The sequence below is a fragment of the Carassius auratus genome, chromosome 28 (assembly GCF_003368295.1).
Source record: "Carassius auratus strain Wakin chromosome 28, ASM336829v1, whole genome shotgun sequence".
Taxonomy (NCBI): Eukaryota; Metazoa; Chordata; class Actinopteri; order Cypriniformes; family Cyprinidae; genus Carassius; species Carassius auratus.
The window spans coordinates 19,948,328-19,973,036 of NC_039270.1; the positions used below are offsets into that span (position 1 = coordinate 19,948,328).

Below are 24,709 nucleotides of genomic sequence, written 5' to 3' on the forward strand. Positions count from 1 at the left end.
ACAATAATGAATTTATTGGTGTTTGAACTGTTTACACATTAACAGATGAATTGTGTGTGATACTAAATACACTAAACTAGAAGTAATATACTACAAGTCTTGATTTCAAAAAGATTGAAAAGGAATAAGTCATAAAAGAAAAAGCGATTAAAGAAAGTTTAATAACAGATAATTCTAATAAGAAAACTAATCCAGAGCCCAGTTTATTTATTTTCCTTGCATTTATTATCAATCAGTAATTTCACTGTTATTTTGTTGATCATAATTGATATACATGTCACAGGTCGGGTGGCCCAAGCTAGACTGCGCCCACCCCTAAACCAGGACCACCTCGAGGAGCGTATCAGAGGGAAGAGTCGGAGACAGAGAATAAATTTAACAAGTTTTATTTGGAAGTAAAAGCAAATTGGAAATCCTAATCTAAAATCTTCTTCTTTGTTGCCCTCAGGGATCAAAGGTGAACAGTGCAGCGACCGGGGACTCTCTTCCTCTGTGCGGGCCCTGCAATAGATGGACAGATGGGTGGTCAAGTAGGTATTTCACAGGTGGGGATACGAACGGCAAGCCAGCAGTCTGGTAAGTCTCCTCTGATAATTAAATACTTCCAACCTTCCTTCCTTCTTTCACAGATGCAGAATTTGGGACGGATGGATATCGGTCAGGTCCGTACACGGAAGATACACAGCCTTGAGGTGGGGATGTGTTTGGCAAGTGAGGGGTCCGGTAAGTCTCCTCCAGTAAGTATGTAATTCCAACCTTCCTTCTTCCACAGGTACGGAATTTGAGATGAATGATATCAGTCGAGTACGTATACGGCAGGTGCACGGTCTTACGGTAAAGTGGCTTCTCCTGACACCGACAGGAGCAGTGAGCAGCCATTTATGCTGCGGCACCCGGGGAGCAGTTGGGGTTTGGTGCCTTGGTCAAGGGCACCTAAGTCGTGGTATTGCTGGCCCAAGACGCAAACCCACAACATTAGGCTTAGGAGCCATACTCTCTAAACCCTAGGCCAAGACTTCCCAATATTAGTTAATTATTTGATACAATGCACTTATTGTATACATATACTGTATGTCTTTAAATTGTACTTAATGTAATTGTACTTACATAAAGTAACAGTACTTATATTAAGTAATTAATTGTACTTATATATATATATATATTTTTTTATTATTTATAAAAAAAAACCTGCATGTAATTACATCTGTAATTAAATTCTGAAATTTAATTTATCAATCAATCAATCAATCACCTTTATTTATATAGTGCTTTAAACAAAATACATTGCGCCAAAGCACTGAACAACATTCATTTGGAAAACAGTGTCTCAATAATGCAAAATGATAGTTAAAGGCAGTTCATCATTGAATTCATTGATGTCATCTCTGTTCAGTTGAAATAGTGTCTGTTTAAATTTGCAATCAAGTCAACGATATCGCTGTAGATGAAGTGACCCCAACTAAGCAAGCCAGAGGCGACAGCGGCAAGGAACCGAAACTCCATCGGTGACAGAATGGAGAAAAAAACCTTGGGAGAAACCAGGCTCAGTTGGGGGGCCAGTTCTCCTCTGACCAGACGAAAACCAGTAGTTCAATTCCAGGCTGCAGCAAAGTCAGATTGTGCAGAAGAATCATCTGTTTCCTGTGGTCTTGTCCTGGTGCTCCTCTGAGACAAGGTCTTTACAGGGGATCTGTATCTGGGGCTCTAGTTGTCCTGGTCTCCGCTGTCTTTCAGGGCAGTAGAGGTCCTTTCTAGGTGCTGATCCACCATCTGGTCTGGATACGTACTGGATCCGGGTGACTGCAGTGACCCTCTGATCTGGACACAGACTGGATCTGGTGGCCACGGTGACCTCGGAACAAGAGAGAAACAGACAAATATTAGCGTAGATGCCATTCTTCTAATGATGTAGAAAGTACGGTGTTATGTGAAGTGTTCCGGTTCCAGTTTACCTAATTAATGCAGCCTAAAAATCCTTTAACGGATTTGGATATTAAAAGCATATTAGTATGTTATGTGTATGCCAGGTTAAAGAGATGGGTCTTTAATCTAGATTTAAACTGCAAGAGTGTGTCTGCCTCCCGAACAATGTTAGGTAGGTTATTCCAGAGTTTAGGCGCCAAATAGGAAAAGGATCTGCCGCCCGCAGTTGATTTTGATATTCTAGGTATTATCAAATTGCCTGAGTTTTGAGAACGTAGCGGACGTAACGGAGTATAATGTAAAAGGAGCTCATTCAAATACTGAGGTGCTAAACCATTCAGGGCTTTATAAGTAATAAGCAATATTTTAAAATCTATACGATGTTTGATAGGGAGCCAGTGCAGTGTGGACAGGACCGGGCTAATATGGTCATACTTCCTGGTTCTAGTAAGAACTCTTGCTGCTGCATTTTGGACTAGCTGTAGTTTGTTTACCAAGCGTGCAGAACAACCACCCAATAAAGCATTACAGTAGTCTAACCTTGAAGTCATAAATGCATGGATTAACATTTCTGCATTTGACATTGAGAGCATAGGCCGTAATTTAGATATATTTTTGAGATGGAAAAATGCAGTTTTACAAATGCTAGAAACGTGGCTTTCTAAGGAAAGATTGCGATCAAGTAGCACACCTAGGTTCCTAACTGATGACGAAGAATTGACAGAGCAACCATCAAGTCTTAGACAGTGTTCTAGGTTATTACAAGTAGAGTTTTTAGGCCCTATGATTAACACCTCTGTTTTTTCTGAATTTAGCAGTAAGAAATTACTCGTCATCCAATTTTTTATATCGACTATGCATTCCATTAGTTTTTCAAATTGGTGTGTTTCACCGGGCTGCGAGGAAATATAGAGCTGCGTATCATCAGCATAACAGTGAAAGCTAACACCATGTTTCCTGATGATATCTCCCAAGGGTAACATATAAAGCGTGAAGAGTAGCGGCCCTAGAACTGAGCCTTGAGGTACTCCATACTGCACTTGTGATTGATATGATACATCTTCATTCACTGCTACAAACTGATGGCGGTCATATAAGTACGATTTAAACCATGCTAATGCACTTCCACTGATGCCAACAAAGTGTTCAAGTCTATGCAAAAGAATGTTGTGGTCAATTGTGTCAAACGCAGCACTAAGATCCAATAAAACTAATAGAGAGATACACCCACGATCAGATGATAAGAGCAGATCATTTGTAACTCTAAGGAGAGCAGTTTCAGTACTATGATACGGTCTAAATCCTGACTGGAAATCCTCACATATACCATTTTTCTCCAAGAAGGAATATAATTGTGAGGATACCACCTTTTCTAGTATCTTGGACAGAAAAGGGAGATTCGAGATTGGTCTATAATTAACTAGTTCTCTGGGGTCAAGTTGTGGCTTTTTTATGAGAGGCTTAATAACAGCCAGTTTGAAGGTTTTGGGGACATGTCCTAATAACAATGAGGAATTAATAATAGTCAGAAGAGGACCTATGACTTCTGGAAGCACCTCTTTTAAGAGCTTAGATGGTATAGGGTCTAACATACATGTTGTAAGTTTAGATGATTTAACAAGTTTATACAATTCTTCCTCTCCTATAGTAGAGAATGAGTGGAACTGTTCCTCAGGGGGTCTATAGTGCACTGTCTGATGCGAAACTGTAGCTGACGGCTGAATGGCTGCAATTTTATCTCTAATAGTATCGATTTTAGAAGTAAAGTAGTTCATAAAGTCATTACTGCTGTGGTGTTGGGAAATGTCAACACTTGTTGAGGCTTTATTTTTCGTTAATTTAGCCACTGTATTGAATAAATACCTGGGGTTATGTTTGTTTTCTTCTAAAAGAGAAGAAAAGTAATCAGATCTAGCAGTTTTTAATGCTTTTCGGTAGGATATGCTACTTTCCCGCCAAGCAATACGAAATACCTCTAGTTTTGTTTTCCTCCAGCTGCGCTCCATTTTTCGGGCTGCTCTCTTTAGGGTGCGAGTATGCTCATTATACCATGGTGTCAAACTGTTTTCCTTAACCTTTCTTAAGCGTAAAGGAGCAACTGTATTTAAAGTGCTAGAAAAGAGAGAGTCCATAGTTTCTGTTACATCATCAAGTTGTTCTGAGGTTTTGGATATGCTAAGGAATTCGGATACATCTGGAAGATAACTTAAAAAGCAGTCTTTTGTGGTAGAAGTGATGGTTCTTCGATACTTGTAACAAGAAGTAGAATTTACAATTTTGGCTATATGAAGTTTACACAGAACTAAATAATGATCTGAGATATCATCACTTGGCTGAATAATTTCAACACTATCAACATCAATTCCATGTGACAGTATTAAATCTAGAGTATGATTTCGACAATGAGTAGGTCCTGAAACGTGTTGTCTAACACCAATAGAGTTCAGAATGTCTATAAATGCTGATCCCAATACATCTTTTTCATTATCGACATGGATATTAAAATCACCAACTATTAAAACTTTATCTGCAGCCAGAACTAACTCAGATGTAAAATCACCAAACTCTTTAATAAAGTCTGTATGGTGCCCTGGTGGCCTGTATACAGTAGCCAGTACAAACATAACAGGGGATTTATCATTAACATTGGTTTCTCTGGATAATGTTATATGAAGCACCATTACTTCAAACGAGTTATACTTGAAGCCTGCCCTCTGAGAAATCCTGAAAACGTTATTATAAATTGAAGCAACTCCTCCCCCTTTGCCTTTTAGACGCGGCTCGTGTTTATAACAATAATCTTGGGGGGTGGACTCATTTAAAATAATGTAATCATCAGGTTTTAGCCAGGTTTCTGTCAAGCAGAGCACATCTATATTATGATCAGTTATCATATTATTTACAAAAAGTGTTTTCGTAGAAATGGATCTGATATTTAATAAGCCAATCTTTATAATTTGTTTATCCATATTGCATTTGTTTTTTATTTGTTGAACCTCAATTAAATTGTTAACCTTAACTTGGTTTGGACGTTTTTTGTATTTTCTAGTTCGGGGAACAGACACAGTCTCTATAGTGTGATATCTAGGTGAAAGAGTCTCTATGTGCTGAGAATTAACTGACCTCTGTGACGGGAGGCAGCTAGCAGACGGTCGGTTTAGCCAGTCTGTCTGCTTCCTGACCTGGGCCCCAGTTAGTCAAGTATAAACACTAAGACTATTTGCCATATTTCTAGACAGAAGAGTGGCGCCACCCCAGGAGGGATGAAGACCATCTCTTTTAAACAGGTCAGGTCTGCCCCAAAAGCTCGTCCAATTGTCTATATAACCTATGTTATTCTGTGGGCACCACTTAGACATCCAGCCATTGAGTGATGACAATCTGCTATGCATCTCATCACCACGGTAAGCAGGCAGGGGACCAGAGCATATTACAGTGTCTGACATCGTGCTTGCAAGTTCACACACCTCTTTAAAGTTATTTTTAGTGATCTCCGACTGGCGAAGTCGAACATCATTAGCGCCGGCATGAATAACAATCTTACTGTATTTACGTTTAGCATTAGCCAGCACTTTTAAATTTGCCAAGATGTCAGGCGCTCTGGCTCCCGGTAAACATTTGACTATGGTGGCTGGTGTCTCTATATTCACGTTCCGTACAATAGAATCGCCAATAACTAGAGCACTTTCATCAGGTTTCTCAGTGGGTGCATCACTGAGTGGGGAGAACCTGTTTAATGTTTTGATCGGAACAGAAGAGCGGTGTTTTGACCCACGACTACGCTGCCTCACCGTCACCCAGTTGCCCTGCTGCAGGGGCTCTGCTGGAACCGGACAATGTACAGGAATCCCTGAGCTAGACGCATCCAAAGCCATATCTAGAGCCCTAGCATTCTTACTGTCCTCAATTAAAGTTTGGATGCGTGTCTCTAATTCTGAAATCTTCTCTGTCAGCCTAACTGTTTCCCTGCATTTATCACATGTGAATCCCTCATCAGCGACAGAGATAGATAAACTGTACATGTGGCAAGAGGTGCAAATAACAATTGTAGGAGAAGCCATTACTCACCGTGCTTGATGAAATATTCTCACTGCGGTTGTTTGATGACCTTGTGGAAAACTGCAGCGTGAGAGAGGAGAGGAGAGGAGAAAAGAAAACGCTAATGACAAGCTAACGAGTGCTAACGCTTTGCAGGTGTGCTGCAGTCACGGAAGAGTGAACGATCAAAGTTAATCTGATAAGATTGATCGGTAATATCAGAAATATGGTGTGAATTAAGTTATATTTTACAATTAAAAAAAACAAAACAAACAGACAGTGATAGTAAGAAAGATTACTAATTTATATTAACACTGTTGACTCATCCCTTACAACTTAAATTACACCCTTAAATCTACCCATACCACCAAACCTGTCCCTCACCTCAACCGTATCCCACCTCAATAGCAGCAAAAGTTTTGCAATACAATGTGACCAAGATAAGTGCATTGTTAGAGTTAAGGCCAATTTATATAAATCGGGACCATTTATGCTTTATGTTACATTTATCGTAATTGTTACTGTAATTGTTATTGTAATTGTTATTGTTAAAATAAATAATAAGGAATTACAATAAAACAACATATTTGTGTTATCATCAGTTTATTAAACTCAGAGAACCACAAAAAACTTCACCATAGTAGAAATATTGCTAATTATTTGACAACATATACAGTAATCCTGTCATAAGTTTGGAGATTTCAAAGAGTCAGTGGCTGACATGACCAAAAGTTTTTGTATACTATTGCTATTTAACAAATGAAGGTGAAGGTGTCAGATGATAGGGTAGGACTGTTAAATTAATAACTGTGGAGTCCAGGGACACTTGCTAGTGTAGGTCTCTTACAGAAGTATTTGTCAAGATACCATGTTATGTTCATAGCCTTCCTCTCATTAGATTGGGTAATGCTGTATTTTCACGAACTGCAATGTTTTTGCTTTTATGTAAATGTTTCACGATACATGATATACAGTATTATATTTGTTTTATCTGTATACATTTGCAATTTAAATGAGTTTCATGAAAAATTTAATAAAATTCAAAAATTATAAATCATTATTCAGCAAAAAAATAATGGAATAAATAAAAAGCAATAAATAAAAGTTTTTGGAAAGTATTTATAAGGTGTAAATTATAAGTACTGTGTTAAAGCTTATAATATCACCTATTGAATCAACACAAACAACATTTTTGAGGAAAAATATTAACTATAAGTAAACTTACACTTATTCTAAGTTAGATCCACTACTGCATGCTGTTGCTGTATGCCTTTCTGGTATTGTAGTACTTATAAAGTTTTCTCGCTGGTGACTGACACATCAAGCCATTCTTTGAAAAGAAAAGTAGTCAAAATATTTCTTTCTATACTGTGGGTCATCATAATGTGTGCGAAAACCAACCATTGTTGTAATTGTCTTGCAAACTGACAGTGTAAAGTTAGGTTGTATTGTATCTTATGAAGCAAAGGATGATACTAATATCTACTGTATTAAAAAAAAACCTAATAAAACCATATTTAACATGCTCACAAAAACAAAACAAAAAAAAAGATTAAAGAAAGAAAGTCAATGTATTGCTGAAAAATCATTAGTTGAAAAGGTGTCAGGAGGAGAATTTCTTTTTACTCTGTGAGTCTGTATTTGTGTCTCTGGTACAGCACTCAGTGCTCCCACAGGGACGAGGCGTCCACACTGAGCCCATTACCCATCAGTGTGCCTCCCTGGTCTCCACGCAGGTATTTGCCATTTTGACCCTTGATGCCAACCCGTCCAGACTCTGCAAACTCAAAGAAGAACTCCTCAGGTTTGTCTCCATCTGTGCACACCAGACCACTGCTGGAGATGTACCAGAACTTTTCATTTCCACCTATGGTAGAAGAAAAATAAAAACATTTACATAGGTACAATCATAAGGTGTTTGCAGGAATGTGCCCATAGGAGTGTGTGCTGCTCAGTGAAACCCTGGTCAGTTACAGCTTACACAATAGCAATGTGACTCACTTTTTATTTGGTATGCGCCATCGCTGAAAAGCAAGGAGAAGATGTCATAAACAGAGCGGCTACAGTCCAGTGTATTGGAGGTTTTGTGGTGACACACAAAGCCGTTCTCCCCACGCAAGACCAGGATTGGACGATTAATCAGCTTTAGCACAAACTGCTCATCCTCCCCTGTCAAACACATGCAAGGATTTATGTGACTCAGGTTTAGTGGGTTTTCAGTAGTGACAGGTCAGTAATAACATACTAAAAGTCAGAAAATAACTTGTTTGCACTCACCCACAGAATCACTCACAGCAGCAAGCTGCCCATTTTTCTTTGTGCATACATATTTTCCATTGCTTGCTCTCAAAGCAACTCGCCTGCCCAGCCATTCAATGTCAAACATTGTGTTTTCTTCTCTATCAGTTACAAGAATATGCAAGTAAGATCTTTTCATATTTTCATTAACATCAAACAAACATCAAATGCATCAAAACTACTGTAATGTTGTGATAGTAATGGAAACACTTACCCCTCTGTGGCCATGGACAGAATCCCTCCGTGAGTAAAGAGTGTCCAGTAATTTCCGCCATTAGTTCTGAACATGCACTTCTTAGTGTCTTTATCAATCTCCATCTGAAATGTCTCCATGTCTGTCTCATCATCCTGATTAGCTGATATGCTAACACCTGAAAACAAATACATTTTCATGTCTTCTCATTGGCTGATCCTTTGCAAAATTTAAATGCAAAAAGTATTTATGCAAACACAGTGTGTTGGGTTGATAAAACTCTGCCCTCAAACTGACAGATGACTGTACTTGTCTCTTAGTCTCTTCTGTAGCTCAAAACATATACAGATTTTTATTTTATTTTAAAAACAATACTACTACTAGTAGTACTACTAATGTTCAGTTATTTGATCATTTGTTTTCCTCACATGCAATGGCTGAATTTTTAGTCAAATTCAAATTACAATTCTGCATCTTGATTACTACCTACCAAGTTTATTTCATCAGAATGCACAAATTCTTTTGAATGCTGATCAATGGGGACACATTATCACCTCCACTATTTTATTAAAACTGTGTAAAGGGTTTTTACCAATATGACAGCAGCTTTCACTGGAAATTTCCTCTTAAGTGCTCTGTTTTACAATGTTCCTGAATCTCACCAGTAACCAACCGGTTTATCTCTGTCACTCTCTGAACCTGTGGACTAAGTAACATTACCAGCAAACTTACGTCTATACCAACTAGTCAGAGTGGCCAGATTGTGTGGATTAAGATTCAAATGAGATGTTTCAGAAATATACCTTGACTGTCTCTTAAGCCTTTTACTGGAGTAATCCCTAACACTCACCCCAGCAGCCTGCTGCTATAATTCCTACAGTGGTGTAAAGCAAATGCATGGAGGGGTCAAATAAGCAAGTCGTGCAAGAAATATTCAGCCTCAGCCAATCAGGTTTAGCCTTTAGCAATTTCAGCTGTAGCCTATTGTTTGCACAGATAATGATCTGTCTAAAGGTTGTATTAGTGGAAACCATTTATATTGTTTGCTTTTCATTATTGTTAGTGATTCAGATATGTATTCTGCTATATGATAAAGCAGCTAAAAGTTTGCAAATATTTAGCTATGGGAATGAAAAGCATTCACCATAATGGCCAATAGCTGTGTTAAAAGCTTTTTATTTTCTCCTCTTTTCAAATGTCAGCCTCCTATTTGTCCAAAGTGACTCTAAGAGACAGATGTCTTTCTATTGACTCTGAAACAGTCTGAAAAGTGGCCATGGAGTCAATAGGTCTGTTTTATGCTATTCTAGGACTATCAACAAACTATATTAGTACATACAGTATGCAAGGTCCAGTCCTGATTCTGGAGGGCCAGTGCACTGTAGAGTTAAGCTCCAACTTGTTCCAATACACTTACCTGGAAGTCATCCTAAAGACCTTGATTAATAGGTTCAGGTATGTTTAACTGAGCTCTCTGCCGAGTGCCAATGGCCCTACAGGAGCAGTTCTGGACACTCCTGGTATACGCCTTTGAAGAATTGAAAAATTGGTTGGTTGCTTTGGTCTCACTTTAGTTTGAGGTCCAATTCTCGCTATAAACAAACCATTAACTATGACGTTTGCCTCAAACTCCTAATTTGCTGCTTAGTAAGGTAGCTGTTAAGTTTAGGTATTGGGTAAGGATGTAGAATATGGTCATGCAGAATATGTGCTTTATGAGTACTAACAAACAGCCAATATGTAAATAATGGACATGCTAACAAGCAACTAGTTTACAGTGAGAATAGGTCCCTATACTAAAGTGTTAGCATTGCTTTTTTCCCCATGCAATTATAATAAATATGGACCATAAAAAGCACCACATAAGTTCCACTGGTCTTGTGTGCTACAGCTGGGGTTCCCAATCCTGTTCCTGGAGATCTATGTACTTGCAGAGTTCTCTTCCAACATTGATTCAACACATCTGTCTACAGTTATCAACTGATATTAGTGTGTCAGACAAAGGAGACATGCAAAATGGGTTGGGGGGCCCAAAATGTCTGGATATATAATAATGAATATGACTATGACATGTTACCACATGCTAACAAATAAACAATCATTGATTACCTTGACGGATGGACACATATCTTTGGTTGGCTGCCTGGAAAACAACTTGTGGGTGGCTCTCTTCCAGATCAAACAGCTCATCTTTCCCTGGCCTTGAACAGCGGCCAGACTTCAAGGTGCCTGAGGGGCCCGTTGGTGAGAGAAACTTGCCGTCACAGTCTTTAAAGGCCAGCTTGCCAGACTTGAGTTCCAGGGTGAAACTAGTGTTAGGCCCGTGATCCTTTACCAGCTTACCATCATTGCTGAGAAAGCGGTTATCGCAGGTCTTCAGACTGTACTTGCCATCCAGATAGACCAAAGTGATCAGGGAGTCAACGCCCCAGGGTATGTCACTGTCCATGCAGAGCTCATCGTCAGTGGTGGACAAGCGTGCATAGCGCTTACGGAATACACTAAACAGGTTGGCCTGTGGATGAAGGGCAAGATGCATGGTCCATTTTTCTGATTCCCCAATGGTCTGGGCAAAACAGGACAAATATTCTGCAGACCCTCCAAAATAACGTAAATATGGCTCAGACTGTAAGGCCCATCGTCCATCTGACTGCGACACAAGCAAAAAACGGCAGGATGTGTTTGGAACTTCCTCCTCACAGCTCACCTTGCCATCTTTATCTGTGGCCAGATAACGTCCAAGATGACTGCGTAAGAAAACCACCTGGCTGTCTTGATCTTGCTCCAGGGTCCAGATCTGTTTCTTCTTCATGCTGGTTCCAGATGCATTTACTTTGAACCCAAATGCCTCTGCTGTAAGGTAACGATTTTCGTAATTAATAAGTCCAAACTGCAGCTTTAGAGCCATACTTATTCCATTCGTGGACATTCTGACCAGATGGTTGCCTTGGTTTAGGTGTATGGTGTTGCAGATTAATAATGCTAAAAATGCCCTTGACTCTCCTCTGAAGCTATTAAAAGGTCATTTAAAGTTTTTTTTTCCTGCTCGAACTTTGAGTTTCTTGCCCGTTTCTTCCCTTGTCCTCTCAGACTTAACTACAGATCCTTGTGAGTTTCCTTATGATGGATTCTTTAATGTTAGAGCAGCAGTCCCACGCTACACTAGGTTACCTTTGGCTACGTTTCTGGATTCACTTAGATGACTGCTTGCTGCTTCCTAATCAGCCTGGATTAAGCTCAGCAGGGCACAGCACGACAATCCAACAAGCTGCTGACATCATGCACATCACGTATCTGACTCCACCCATTTATCTTCTGGCAGATCTCTCTCTCCCTCCCTCTCTCCTAGTTTTCAGTCCCAACCCTACCACCACCTTTTCCCACTTTTGTCTTTTTCTTCCATTCTCTTTATACATTGTCCGCTTGTTCTCTTGGAGTCTCTCTTTTTGATTAAATATATTTTGTTCTAGTGTTAAATAATACAATATATATTTTGACATGGTTTTGGACACTTGTTCTTTATTTCTCGCCTTTATATGGCAAAGTCACATTCACATTGTCAGTTTTTTAAACACAGCTTATTTGACCTTCCTTATTTCCCAGTCAAATATGTATACTTTAGCCTGTCGCTCAGGCTCAGATGATCATGATGTATGATCTGTCACATAGCACCTGCCGATCTGTATCCTTATAAGGGTATTACTGAATTTACACTACAAGATTTCAAATATGCTACAGATTAGGAATCATGTAATTAAATTAGTAAAAATTGTATCATTTTATTACATGATTTCATGATTTATTGCTATATAGACGTCAAATCTTCTGCTTGTATTACCACGTAAGTTTATATGAATTTATGAATGAACCACTCTTTTTAAAAACTTCCCGCTTAACTGAAATCTATTATGTCAAACATTACAATGCTCATAAATAGTTTTGTTTACTCAATAGTAAAGTCACTTTTATTTATATAGTGCTTTTAACAATACAGATTGTGTCAAAGCAACTGTACAGCAATTATTAGGAAAATAGTGTGTCAATATCGCAAAATGACAATAATAAACACTAATTTTTCATTTAAAGGCAGTTCAGCATTGTATTCAGTCCAATTAAGTCAATGATATCTATAAAGGATATAAAGGATCTGCTGCCGCAATTGATTTCAATATTCTAGGTATTATCAAATTGTCAAAGTTTTGAGAATGCAGCGGACGTGGAGGACTGTAATGTAATAAGAACTTGTTCAAATACAGGACCGGGCTAATATGGTCATATTTCCTGGTTTTAGTAGGAACTCTACCTGCTGCATTTTGGACTAACTGGAGTTTGTGCAGAACAACCAACCAATAAAGCATTACAATAATCTAACCTTGAGGTCATAAATGCATGGATTAACATTTCTACATTTGACATTGAGAGCATAGGCCATAATTTATATATATATATATATATTTTAAGATGGAAAAATTCTGTTTTTCAAATGCTAGAAACATGACTTTCTATGGAAACATATAACGTTCCAAAAAATTGTAAACCAAGGATGTAACTTGTTGAAAGAAAAGGCAACAACGAAATAATGTATGTAATTACAAACCAACATCTGGTAGCAAACTAGCTTCCCATACGCTAAATGACAAAATGTCCAGTTCACATTGCTGCTAATTCTGAAAAACAACAGCCCACAGGAATTGTGGACCGATTAAGACTGACATGTTAAAATATGGCAAGTGTAATGGGAAATCTTTATTTCTAAATAACTGAAGTATTCATACAATGTCAGTTTAGTACACTTCTGTTTAGTGTTTACCTAGCCAAAATGAAAGTTTACAAACTGCATTTAAAATATAACGTTCACATAATAATATGCATCAATATGATTTAAGCACTATATCCACACAGATTTTAAAAAGACCACACTGCCTGCACCTCAAAATAATTGCCAGCTGTCCAGGTTGTTTGCATGCCATTTGCATAAAGCATTTAAACATGTTGGCACTCTCACCACTTTCTCCACTGCACCATCAGCTCCTGTAGAAAATGAACTGAAAACACTTGCTGGTCATCTTTCTCTGAAAACTCCAAATATACTTAAAACAATATACATTTATAGTTTAATGACACAATAATTGTTTTCAGGGAAACTGACAAAAATGTAGGTCAAATTAAGAAACATACTTAACAATCTAACTATAACTTCAACAATGGAGCCTATGGGATGCTGGAAACAATTCCAGCATATAGATCTGAAGTCAGGGAAGCACTGTGTATGTATGGCCACTAGCGAACATGCAATCTGGCATGGTGCTTCCTAGCTGCAAATATCAAAATATTCAGGCATAAGAACAGTTTCTTCCCCAAGGCAATCTACCTCATGAACAGTTACATTTTCCCCACTTTATGCAATAAAAATATGCAATAATCTTATTTATTTGTTACCACCTCCACCCTAATACATCTCTGCATTTCACTCTTTTCTATTCCATTTTATCATCTATAGCAAAACTGTTAATACAATTGATTTATTTTTCTATACATTTTTAAACATTTGTCTATTTATATTTACATGTTTATTTATTTATTTTTGTCTGTGTATTGCTAATGTCGCTGTGTACTGAAAGCTTATGTCACTAAAAAGAAATCCTTGTATGCCCAAGCATACTTGAACAAGACTTGATGGTTGCTCTGTCAATTCTTCGTCATCAGTTAGGAACCTAGGTGTGCTACTTGATCGCAATCTTTCCTTAGAAAGCCACGTTTCTAGCATTTGTAAAACTGCATTTTTCCATCTCAAAAATATATCTAAATTACGGCCTATGCTCTCAATGTCAAATGCAGAAATGTTAATCCATGCATTTATGACTTCAAGGTTAGACTATTGTAATGCTTTATTGGGTGGGTGTTCTGCACGCTTAGTAAACAAACTACAGCTAGTCCAAAATGCAGCAGCAAGAGTTCTTACTAGAACTAGGAAGTATGACCATATTAGCCCGGTCCTTTCCACACTGCACTGGCTCCCTATCAAACATCGTATTGATTTTAAAATATTGCTTATTACTTATAAAGCCCTGAATGGTTTAGCACCTCAGTATTTGAATGAGCTCCTTTTACATTATACTCCTCTACGTCCGCTACGTTCTCAAAACTCAGGCAATTTGATAATACCTAGAATATCAAAATCAACTGCGGGCGGCAGATCCTTTTCCTATTTGGCGCCTAAACTCTGGAATAACCTACCTAACATTGTTCGGGAGGCAGACACACTCTTGCAGTTTAAATCTAGATTAAAGACCCATCTCTTTAACCTGGCATACACATAACATACTAATATGCTTTTAATATCCAAATCCGTTAAAGGATTTTTAGGCTGCATTAATTAGGTAAACTGGAACCGGAACACTTCACATAACACCGTACTTTCTACATCATTAGAAGAATGGCATCTACGCTAATATTTGTCTGTTTCTCTCTTGTTCCGAGGTCACCGTGGCCACCAGATCCAGTCTGTGTCCAGATCAGAGGGTCACTGCAGTCGCCCGGATCCAATACATATCCAGACCAGATGGTGGATCAGCACCTAGAAAGGACCTCTACTGCCATGAAAGACAGCGGAGACCAGGACAACTAGAGCCCCAGATACAGATCCCCTGTAAAGACCTTGTCTCAGAGGAGCACCAGGACAAGACCACAGGAAACAGATGATTCTTCTGCACAATCTGACTTTGCTGCAGCCTGGAATTGAACTACTGGTTTTGTCTGGTCAGAGGAGAACTGACCCCCCAACTGAGCCTGGTTTCTCCCAAGGTTTTTTTCTCCATTCTGTCACCGATGGAGTTTCGGTTCCTTGCCGCTGTCGCCTCTGGCTTGCTTAGTTGGGGTCACTTCATCTACAGCGATATCATTGACTTGATTGCAAATTAAAACAGACACTATTTCAACTGAACAGAGATGACATCACTGAATTCAATGATGAACTGCCTTTAACTATCATTTTGCATTATTGAGACACTGTTTTCCAAATGAATGTTGTTCAGTGCTTTGGCGCAATGTATTTTGTTTAAAGCACTATATAAATAAAGGTGATTGATACTTGGCAATAAAGCTCTTTTTGATTCCCATGATTTATTTGTATGCGCTCACTTTGTGGCAGCAATCACTTTTCCATGAATAGGGTACAGAATAGTACTGTATTAATGCTGTCTTCTGCTCAAATCTGCCAACCATTTCATGCAAAAAAAAAAAAAAAAAAAAAAAGCCCAACTGGCTATAAAAAAGGAGTTTTAAGAAAATTAAAAATGCAAAATGAAATCCTATGTAATATCTCTCAAACATGTTGATTGGGGTGCTCGATCCTGTTCCTGGAGATCCACTTACCAGCAAAGTTGAGCTACAACCCTGATCAAACACAACTGAAGAAACGAATTAAGATCTTCAGTGACACTCGATAATTACAGACAGGTGTGTTTGATCAGGGTTGGAACTGAACACTGCAGAAAGGTAAATCTTCAGGAACAGGACTGGGCTCCACTGTTGATAGAAGTAATTTAGGTTCTAGCCCATGGATTTTTAACCCTGCTCCTGAAGAGCTTATCCTGTAGACAGCCCTCAGTTACAGCCCTGCTCAAATACATCGGTTTATAATTATTGTGTAGACCTGAAGACCTTAATTGGCTGGCTAAGGTATGTTTGATTGGGGTTGGAGGTGAAATCTGCAGGACAGTAGCTCTCTCGGAGCAGGGTTGGATGTAAATTCTCTAATATAGCTATTTGTGGCTGATTGTTTGCATCCCCCTTATACAGTATGTCACATTTCATAATAATTGTTCATTCATGTTTGAAATCATAAAACAACTCCAAACATGCATGTTATCACTTCTGTTACACAGTGTTTATAACATGTTATGTGAAATGACATTTTTTTAAAAATGAAACAAACACTTAATAGAAAATTGCTTTTCTGCGGTTGCTAAAAGTGCATATGTACAAAAATGGCAAAAGGCTATGTCCACGCATTTCCGACTAGTTGTTATGACTGTACAAATCCTATATTTGCATGCCTTGCAGTCAGGGATTTCTGCTCAAAACTACATGGAAATTCAGAACTGGCTTAGAAAACAAGTGTTTTCCTTTCAAGCAAATTTCAAACTGCATCCTCTAGGGGTCGCTATGGGGAACACCTCGTCATGACCTGAGTCAGAAGCATACATTCAAAAAGACCACTGTTTTGTTTAACGCATACATTTCTATGGTAAGAGCGATCTTTATTCCTTTATTATGGTGAGCACTGTCAAGGCGTTTAGAGGATGTGTGCATCTGTGTCGTCGTTATCTGACACTTGATGGCACATATGATCTCTGCATCTTTTGTTTGGGTAAAGAGAACCTTGAAGGGAAAATCTGCGTTCACTTTCGTTTTCCAATGAAAAAGCTCTGCTCACGATTGTCTCTCTTTTCAAGGAAAGAGGGGTAGCTATCTGTAGGACCCATCACTGCTGAGGCACTGAGGAGAATGAGCTTGTGGGGATCGCAGATGGATCTGGTCAAATTTATAGAGGGGCTTTTCGTCTCACGCTTGTCGGATGTGGATAAAAGTGAGACGATGAAGGATGATGTTATTTCATTAACATCATCTGTTCCAGGGGCCATCGCTCTGCTGGGTTCAGTCTTACTTTTCTTCTTGATCTCCATACAGAGATTGAGAAGGAATGGAAGAGGCCATTTTCCTTACACATACTGTATATTGAGACCAGCAGATATTGGGAAGAAAGAGAGGGGCTTTCTTCTCGATGCTCCTGTTTCGCCTTCCGAACTTTCTGGTGCTTCCGTTGAGACAGTGGTTGAGAAGTTCAGGGAGGAGAAGGTGCGTTCAGCAGCCTTCAAATGCTTAATTCAACAAAGGTGCAGGTCTGAGCCCGAACAACACAGGGGTCCTGGACAATCTTAGATCAGAGGATCAGAGATGGGAACAGATGGGCTAGTGTCACGGCCCCATGCCCCTCCCCCACTTATGGGTAGAGGTAGGAAGAATCACGAGTTAAAGGGATGTTGGCAAGACCTAAAGGATTGGATCCAGACAAGGCATCAGCGCTTTTTTCCTGATCAGAGTGATACCCATTTTCTTCAGGGGTTTTATATTCCCTCATCTTCCAATTCCTGATTCCCTTATTTTAGGTAGGAACTTCCTGCCCTAAAGTCTCCTATGCTGGACCTATGATGTTTTGTTTGATTTATAGTTTCATAATAACCACCTGATGGTCCAGACTAGAGGGTTCTTCAGGTCACTTCTTGAATGGGGCTCTTGTGTGGAACCATGGTGGGTGTGTATGATCCATTTATCTCTCTCTCTCTCTCTCTCTCTCTCTCTATATATATATATATATATATATATATATATTAGGGGTGTAACAGTTCACAAAATTTACGGTTCAGTTCGATACGATTCACTGGTGTCACAGTTCGGTACGGTTCGGTACGTTTTAGATACAGCAAAAAGAAAAAATTGGCAGATAAATTTCCTTGATTTTTAATTTTTAATTTTATTTATTTAAACTAACAAAGTATGTTTTTTGTTTGTTTTTTACATTGAACAATGATGGAGCCATTCTTTACCCATCTTCTATGGTGTTTTCTTAGCAGCATACTGTATAAAACAAAAACAGCTCCTTATAAAAAAAAAAAAAAATTAAAATGTTATATTGTTGTAGTAGTTATGAACAAATCCAAAGATGTGACTTTTTATATGGAACTCTATAACTCTTTATATTGAGTGTGTTTTTACTCAATTGGTTCTCTGTAGGGCTTATGTTTTTTGGAACAAAGCAGGTATTACAGTCTGGCTGAAATGGGCTCGTGAAGGAATATTGTAACAGGGCTCAATTACATTAAGCATGTTCTTAAAACCTGTGTTTCCACTACAGGGTAAGGCACTCGTTCACTCAGTACGCGCTGAAGGCTTGTTGCAAAATAGCAAAAGGGTCTTTCACACAGGACGCGGTATGCGCTGCGCTGGACCCTGGGCTCAGCGTTGCCCTTCAGATACAATGCGATTTGCGCTGCACTATGCAAAGAGCTAAGTAGGTGGAGTTTTCAAAACTGCCATGCATACGTTCTATTTATAACAGTTCTTCTATCTATTAACGTGCAGGACTGTTAATTGTATCGTACTGCTCGGGAAATTCCGACACAGTACAGTAATAGTCCATTTTGATTTCCGTGCTTGTTTGGATGCCCGATAGATTGGTAAAGTGCACCCAAACACCAAACCTGTTGGTAATTGGAGAATCTTCTATTTCTGGTCTGTTAAACTCATTGGCCATTTTGCAACGAGCCTTCAGCGCGTACTGAGTGAGCGAGCGCCTGACTGAGTAGCCTAACATAAACATATAAGTTGGTGTTTTTTTTCTTCTTCGGGAGTGTCAGGGGCGTTGCCTGTTATGTCGTTTGGGTTATTGGGCTACCTTGTTGAACACATATCATTATATTTCACAATTTTTTTATTTATTTTCCAAATATAATTAATTAGTCCAACGAACCGTTCGGTACATAATGCGTACCGCGTACCGAACCGAAAGCCTCGTACCGAATGGTTCAATACGAATTCGCGTATCGTTACACCCCTAATATATATATATGTATGTATATATATATATATATATATATATATATATATATATATATATATATATATATATATATATATATATAAACTGGGTGCTCAACCTGCAGTGTTTACTTCACTCATTGATGTTGTATCCAGCCAGAATGCTAGCACTGGTTCCGGCTTCATGCTTCCTGGATCATGCGGCCGGATCACAGGTTTGTTGCAGGAACCTTCTTGATCATTAGGTCCATGGTATGGCACTACAAAAATTTCCTGGATGCCTGGGCTGGGCTTATGCCTTCAGGTTAACTTGTCTAGTACAGCATATCTAGGTTGCCCCAAGGGGCTTCCTGATCACCAGGATATCCCCTCTTGCTGAAGTATCGAGCTGGAAGTATGGGTGGCATTTGCAAAAACCACCTGTAATGCTGTCTCAGGCAGTACTCCTCTTGCCTCAGAGGTTTGTATTTGAGTTTGCCTCTCCCATTTGGCTCAATAATTTGGGTAAAACTGTGAACAGATCCTTGGAAAGCTCTTAAATCCATGCTATTGTAAATGCACATGCTAAACTTTGTGTACTTTCTAAAATTCACATAGTGGTTAGTGTGCATCCTGAGCACTTTACACACTTTCTAAAATCCACATAGTAGTAAGTGTGCTAGACTCTGCACAATTTTCTGAAATAAGATTTGATTGTGTTTAATTTAAACACTGTGTCATGACATAATGTATATGTGTGTGTGTGTGTGTGTGTGTGTGTGTGTGTGTGTGTGTGTGTGTGTGTATATATATATATATATATATATATATATATATATATATATATATATATATATATATATAAGCTTCTGTAATGTTTTTTGATACATTACTGCTTGCTTTTAACTCTCCAAAAAGTGTCTTAATTTATTTTGAGAAAGAACATGACAAAGACTATAATATAGCTTTCAAAAAAATGAAATAATTCAGTTTAAGTACTGTATGTCATTTTTCACTGTATGTATGCACAGAATTGAAATTAAAGGTGTGTATGCTAATTAGAAAAATAGCTAGCTATCTGGCTAACGTGTATTATTATTTTTTTGTGGGGGTGGAAATCTATGAGCTGGTCGAGTTGTTTCCTCAGAGAAGTAACTTAATGCTATCCATTCCAAAATTTGAAACATGCTGGAGATTGAGACCCCTTCTCGGTTGAGAGCTGGGTGTTTGCTCCCTCAACTAGATATTTCAAATAGGCTCTTGGTCATATCCCCTTAAGGTAATATATTCCTGATTCAGAGTTTAGCTCTGCCCCAGGCTCAGGAGTCTAACCCTAACAAGTAAGTTGTTTGGGGTATGTAGCCTAGGCCTTTGGTTTTAGTGGATAATGTCACGGACAGCCATCTAACATCCCAGGGGCAACTACAATGGCTATGGTAGTGTTTGTATTTAGTGCTCACCATGGTTTTCTGGCATGCACTCCATGGTGATGTGGGTATACCATTCCCCTTTAGTGACCCTTAGAGGACGCAGTTCAAAGTTCCCTTGAAAGGGAATGTCTCAGGTTACTTATGTATCCATTAGTGATGCGCGGGTCTGGGTTTTTTCCAACCCGCGGGTCCCGCTTTTATGAAATTATTTGGTCTGCCCCAGCCCGCCCTGCAAATAAAGTAAAATTTCTTGACACGCCCACACCCACTTCCCACCCCGCGCTTCGGGGACATCACGGAAATTACGCTGCTACTTAGACCTTCATATCGTGACCTTATCAATATAGGCTATAGGTAATTGCACTATGATGGTTCGTTCATGAACAAATCTTTTAGGTGAACGAATCGTTCTGGTTTACGTAATCCACTGACCATAGACAGTAAAAGACTCATTTCTCGTTCAATGAAGTTCCTCCCACAGCAGCTATTAGCAGCGCATGCGCAGCTCGTGAACAGCTCTGTGAACTGTTTCATCCTGTCAAAAAGAGTAACTCAAGATGTGACGGTCGGCGCATGTTACTTGTTGAATGTAGTGAACGAATACGATCTTCTCGTAGGTGAAAGAGTTGAATGAACTGATACATCCCGTCCATGAATGAAATGAATGAGAGTATACAGGGTCAGTTGGCCAAGCATGTAAATCTCGATCAGCAATCAGCAGATACAAAGAGCAGTTATTGGTGCACATATGCTTTTTTTCATATTTGTAACACATTTAATCACCGATAAAACCTTAATCTGAACAAGACTATTTATTTAATGCGATCATGCACACACTTTAATAAAGCCAAATCAGTTTTTGTCACAAGTAAATACGTTCGTTGACTTAAGACATAACACAAGACACTCTTTTACGCCAACTGCTGGCGTATTTGTGTAATATGAAGAAATGGTCACTGAATGAGTCAGTGAATGAATAATTTTGGTGAACGAACTGGAAATCAACAAATCTCTTAAAATAATCAAAAGTTCCACCACTAAATTCCAAGCAACATAATTAAAATTTTGTTTTAAGTGACCCGCTCCTCAATAAAGTACCAATTTCTTAACCCGCCTCAACCCGACCCGCACATCACTAGTATCTATGGTTTCCTGAGAAGGGAAAGAGACACTGAAGGAAACCTCATGGTTTGGTAAGTCCTGTGTCTGTGGAATTCAAAAGGATTGTTATTTATTTATTTATTTTTTATTTCTTTCAAGCTCCATTGATAAATTCAAGCCTGTGCCCTCAACTGAACCTCTAGACTCAAGAGGGGAAGGCAAATCAAAGCTCAGGACTCAGAGAATTGTAGATGAGTTATATGAAAATTGTGCTTAAAACTCGTCAATTGGGCATTCAAATAATTTCTTTCTAATCCCAAGGATTAGATTATGGAAAACAATGACTGCAAATGACCATGACTCGAGTCCAACAAAGATAGGGAAGGATGTGCTCACCACCAGAAAATGTAGTGTGGAATTCAAACTATATATACATATAAGTCAGCCTGAATGCCCGTTTTTGACTTAAGACAACTTTGATGAACTTTTTTGATCCACTTCACATGCTGACTACTTTGTGTGTGTGAGTGTGTGTGTGTGAGAGAGAGAGAGAGAGAGAGAGAGAGTGTACTGTGTGTATATATATATATATATATATATATTAGGGGTGTAACGATACGCGTATTCGTATTGAACCGTTCGGTACGACGCTTTCGGTTCGGTACGCGGTACGCATTATGCATACCGAACGGTTCGTTGGACTAATTAATTATATTTGAAAAAAAAAAAAGAGAAATATAATGATATGCGTTCAACAAGGTAGCCCAATAACCCAAACGACGTAACAGGCAACGCCCCTGACACTCCCGAAGAAGAAAAAAACACCAATTTATGTTTATGTTATGTTATGACTCAGTCAGGCGCTCGCTCACTCAGTACGCGCTGAAGGCTCATTGCAAAATGGCCAATGCGTTTAACAGACTAGAAAAAGAAGATGACTCTCAAACATATTGTTTGAGATGCATGATTCCATCTATGAGCTGCTCGATCAGAGTGACATGAGAGCCCCTCCTTAGAACATTATTTGTAAATCCATGTTATGGTAAGTGTGCACGTGAAGTCTTTGCACACTTTCTGAAATCCACACTGTGGTAAGTTTGCACACTACACTAGTGCTCTGCATTCTTTCTAAAATCCTATATAGTGAGGGCTTCGCGCGGTTGCTTCATTGCTTTAAAAAAAAAAAACACCAGCGTGAATACTTGAAACATGTCAACTCATTTACGCCGACATCACCTTACTGTGTCAGTATCTGGGAAAAGACGAAAAAAAGGAGAAACATGCACGCAACAAACTATGCCTGCAGCATTTAGACACCAGTATTATAGCTTACAGGGAATCCAAAGTGCACCCAAACACCAGACCTGTTGGTTATTTTAGGATCTTATATTTCTGGTCTGTTAAATGCATTAGACATTTTGCAACGAGCCTTCAGCGCGTGCTGAGTGAGCGAGCGCCTTAGGGTCCGTTCACATATCGCTCCTAAAAACGCGTGGAAAACGCTAAGCGCGTCTTTCTCCTCCTTTCCAAAGCGCTCGGGCAGAAGCGCTCATGAGGCGTCTGTCTTTGCTAAGCAACAATGACGTGCTCTCTCCATGAGACGCGGAAATTTCAGCGAAGGATAAATGGATTTGCAGCTCTAAAAATCGCTTGCAGTAGCTCTGCTACTAAATTTATTTCAAAATTGCAATCCATATACAACTATGATCAGCTGATCCTTCATCTTGGCTGAGCTCTCAACGTTGTTATGGGAAAGGAAGAAGCTGATTGGTTAGTTCTTGTCACATGACCCGCGGTGCGCTTGCGGCATTCTGAAAAGTTGAGATGTTTTTGCATTTTGCTGTATCTAAAACGTACCGAACCGAACCGAACCGAACCGTGACATCAGTGTATCGTATCGAACCGAACCGTGAATTTTGTGAACCGTTCTTCTTTTTCTTCTTCTTCTTCTTCTTCTTCTTCTTCTTCTTCTTCTTCTTCTTCTTCTTCTTCTTCTTTTTACAGTGAATTACAGACTTATAAGAACATTACCACCTCCTAACTCTGAAATAGTCCATTGACACAAACTGAGATTGTAGATAGAGTGTCAATGGTCCATTTCACTGTCAATGGCAGCAAGTTTAGTTTTACTTTTCTTTTTGTTTTGTTTTCATTTTGAAAAGCTTATCTTTGCAGTTTACCTCAGTTTATGTTATGTATTTTTTTATTTATTTAATTCCTCAGGGTTTGTTAAACGTTCTGTAGGCCTAATTTTATAAGCCATTATAGTCTAATACAGCATGTAGTGTAGGCCCATGCCATGTCCCATTCATTCATTCATTTTTTGTTAATAAATGTTTTGTAAGCTAGTTTTTCATTGAATCTTACTGTTTTATTGTTGGTGTGCATGTTGGCGAGAGTTCGAAAGCATCTGGCCTTAGATTTATAACACAGCAAAAGAGGAACATTCCGGTTCACAAAAATCACAAATAATAATACTGATTAATAAGTATGGGTTAATTGTTAACCACTTTCGTTTCCATATAACTATAAACTATGATAAAAGTTCATCAGCATGCACTGTTTTGTAGCATGTTGTAGCAAAAAAAAAGTTGACCAGCTCCCCCTGTCAATGATGTAGCACACTCTCAGCACCTGCATTCAGAGCCAACCTGAACACACCTCCTTACTTACGTCCTGAAGTGTCTTGTGCTTTTTTTGTATTTGCATGTCACCCTCATCAGTTTTGTAATCCAAATGTACGTCCATGCTTTGTAATAAAGAATGTTTTCAACTTTTAACCTCAAGATGCCTGTCTACCAGGCTTTTATTCTTAGAGCATTCTTATATATATATATCAAATTATTAAAAAGTATAATCATTACTGTTTATTTAAAAGAAATCCATGCATTTAATCCACCACCACCACCACCAAAAAAAAAAAAAAGTAACATTTTTAACAATACAGATTACACCTTTTTAACAGTACAGATTGTGTCAAAGCAATTGTACAGTATTGATTAGGAAAATAGTGTGTCAATAATGCAGAATGACAATTTTATTTCAGTTAAAGGCAGTTCATCATTGGATTCATTGATTTGTCTATAGTCTCATATCACAATTACAATTATATGACTCTTAACTGAGTATTTAACTTTTTATAGAAAGT

General features: G+C 38.7%; 1 protein-coding gene across 1 annotated transcript; it reads right to left on the reverse strand.

The window, feature by feature from the left end:
• Positions 1-7,538: 7,538 nt before the first annotated feature.
• Positions 7,539-12,018, reverse strand: LOC113047556 (fascin-2-like). Its single transcript, XM_026208932.1, has 5 exons — positions 10,562-12,018; positions 8,474-8,630; positions 8,239-8,360; positions 7,963-8,130; positions 7,539-7,828 (listed from the first exon to the last, which is right to left on the reverse strand). Exons 1-5 carry the CDS (start codon positions 11,379-11,381, stop codon positions 7,623-7,625), a joined length of 1,473 nt encoding a protein of 490 aa, XP_026064717.1. The 5' UTR covers positions 11,382-12,018; the 3' UTR covers positions 7,539-7,622.
• Between the last annotated feature and the right edge of the window lie 12,691 nt (positions 12,019-24,709).

Bases quoted from the DNA above. Each gene is read 5' to 3' on its own strand.
- LOC113047556 (XM_026208932.1), bottom strand. From the start codon at position 11,381: ATGTCCACGAATGGAATAAGTATGGCTCTAAAGCTGCAGTTTGGACTT. The intron at 8,361-8,473 runs GTAAGTGTTTCC...TGTAACTGATAG, and splicing joins CTGTCCATGGCCACAGAGGG to AGAAGAAAACACAATGTTTG. The intron at 7,829-7,962 runs GTGAGTCACATT...CTTCTACCATAG, and splicing joins TGGCGCATACCAAATAAAAA to GTGGAAATGAAAAGTTCTGG.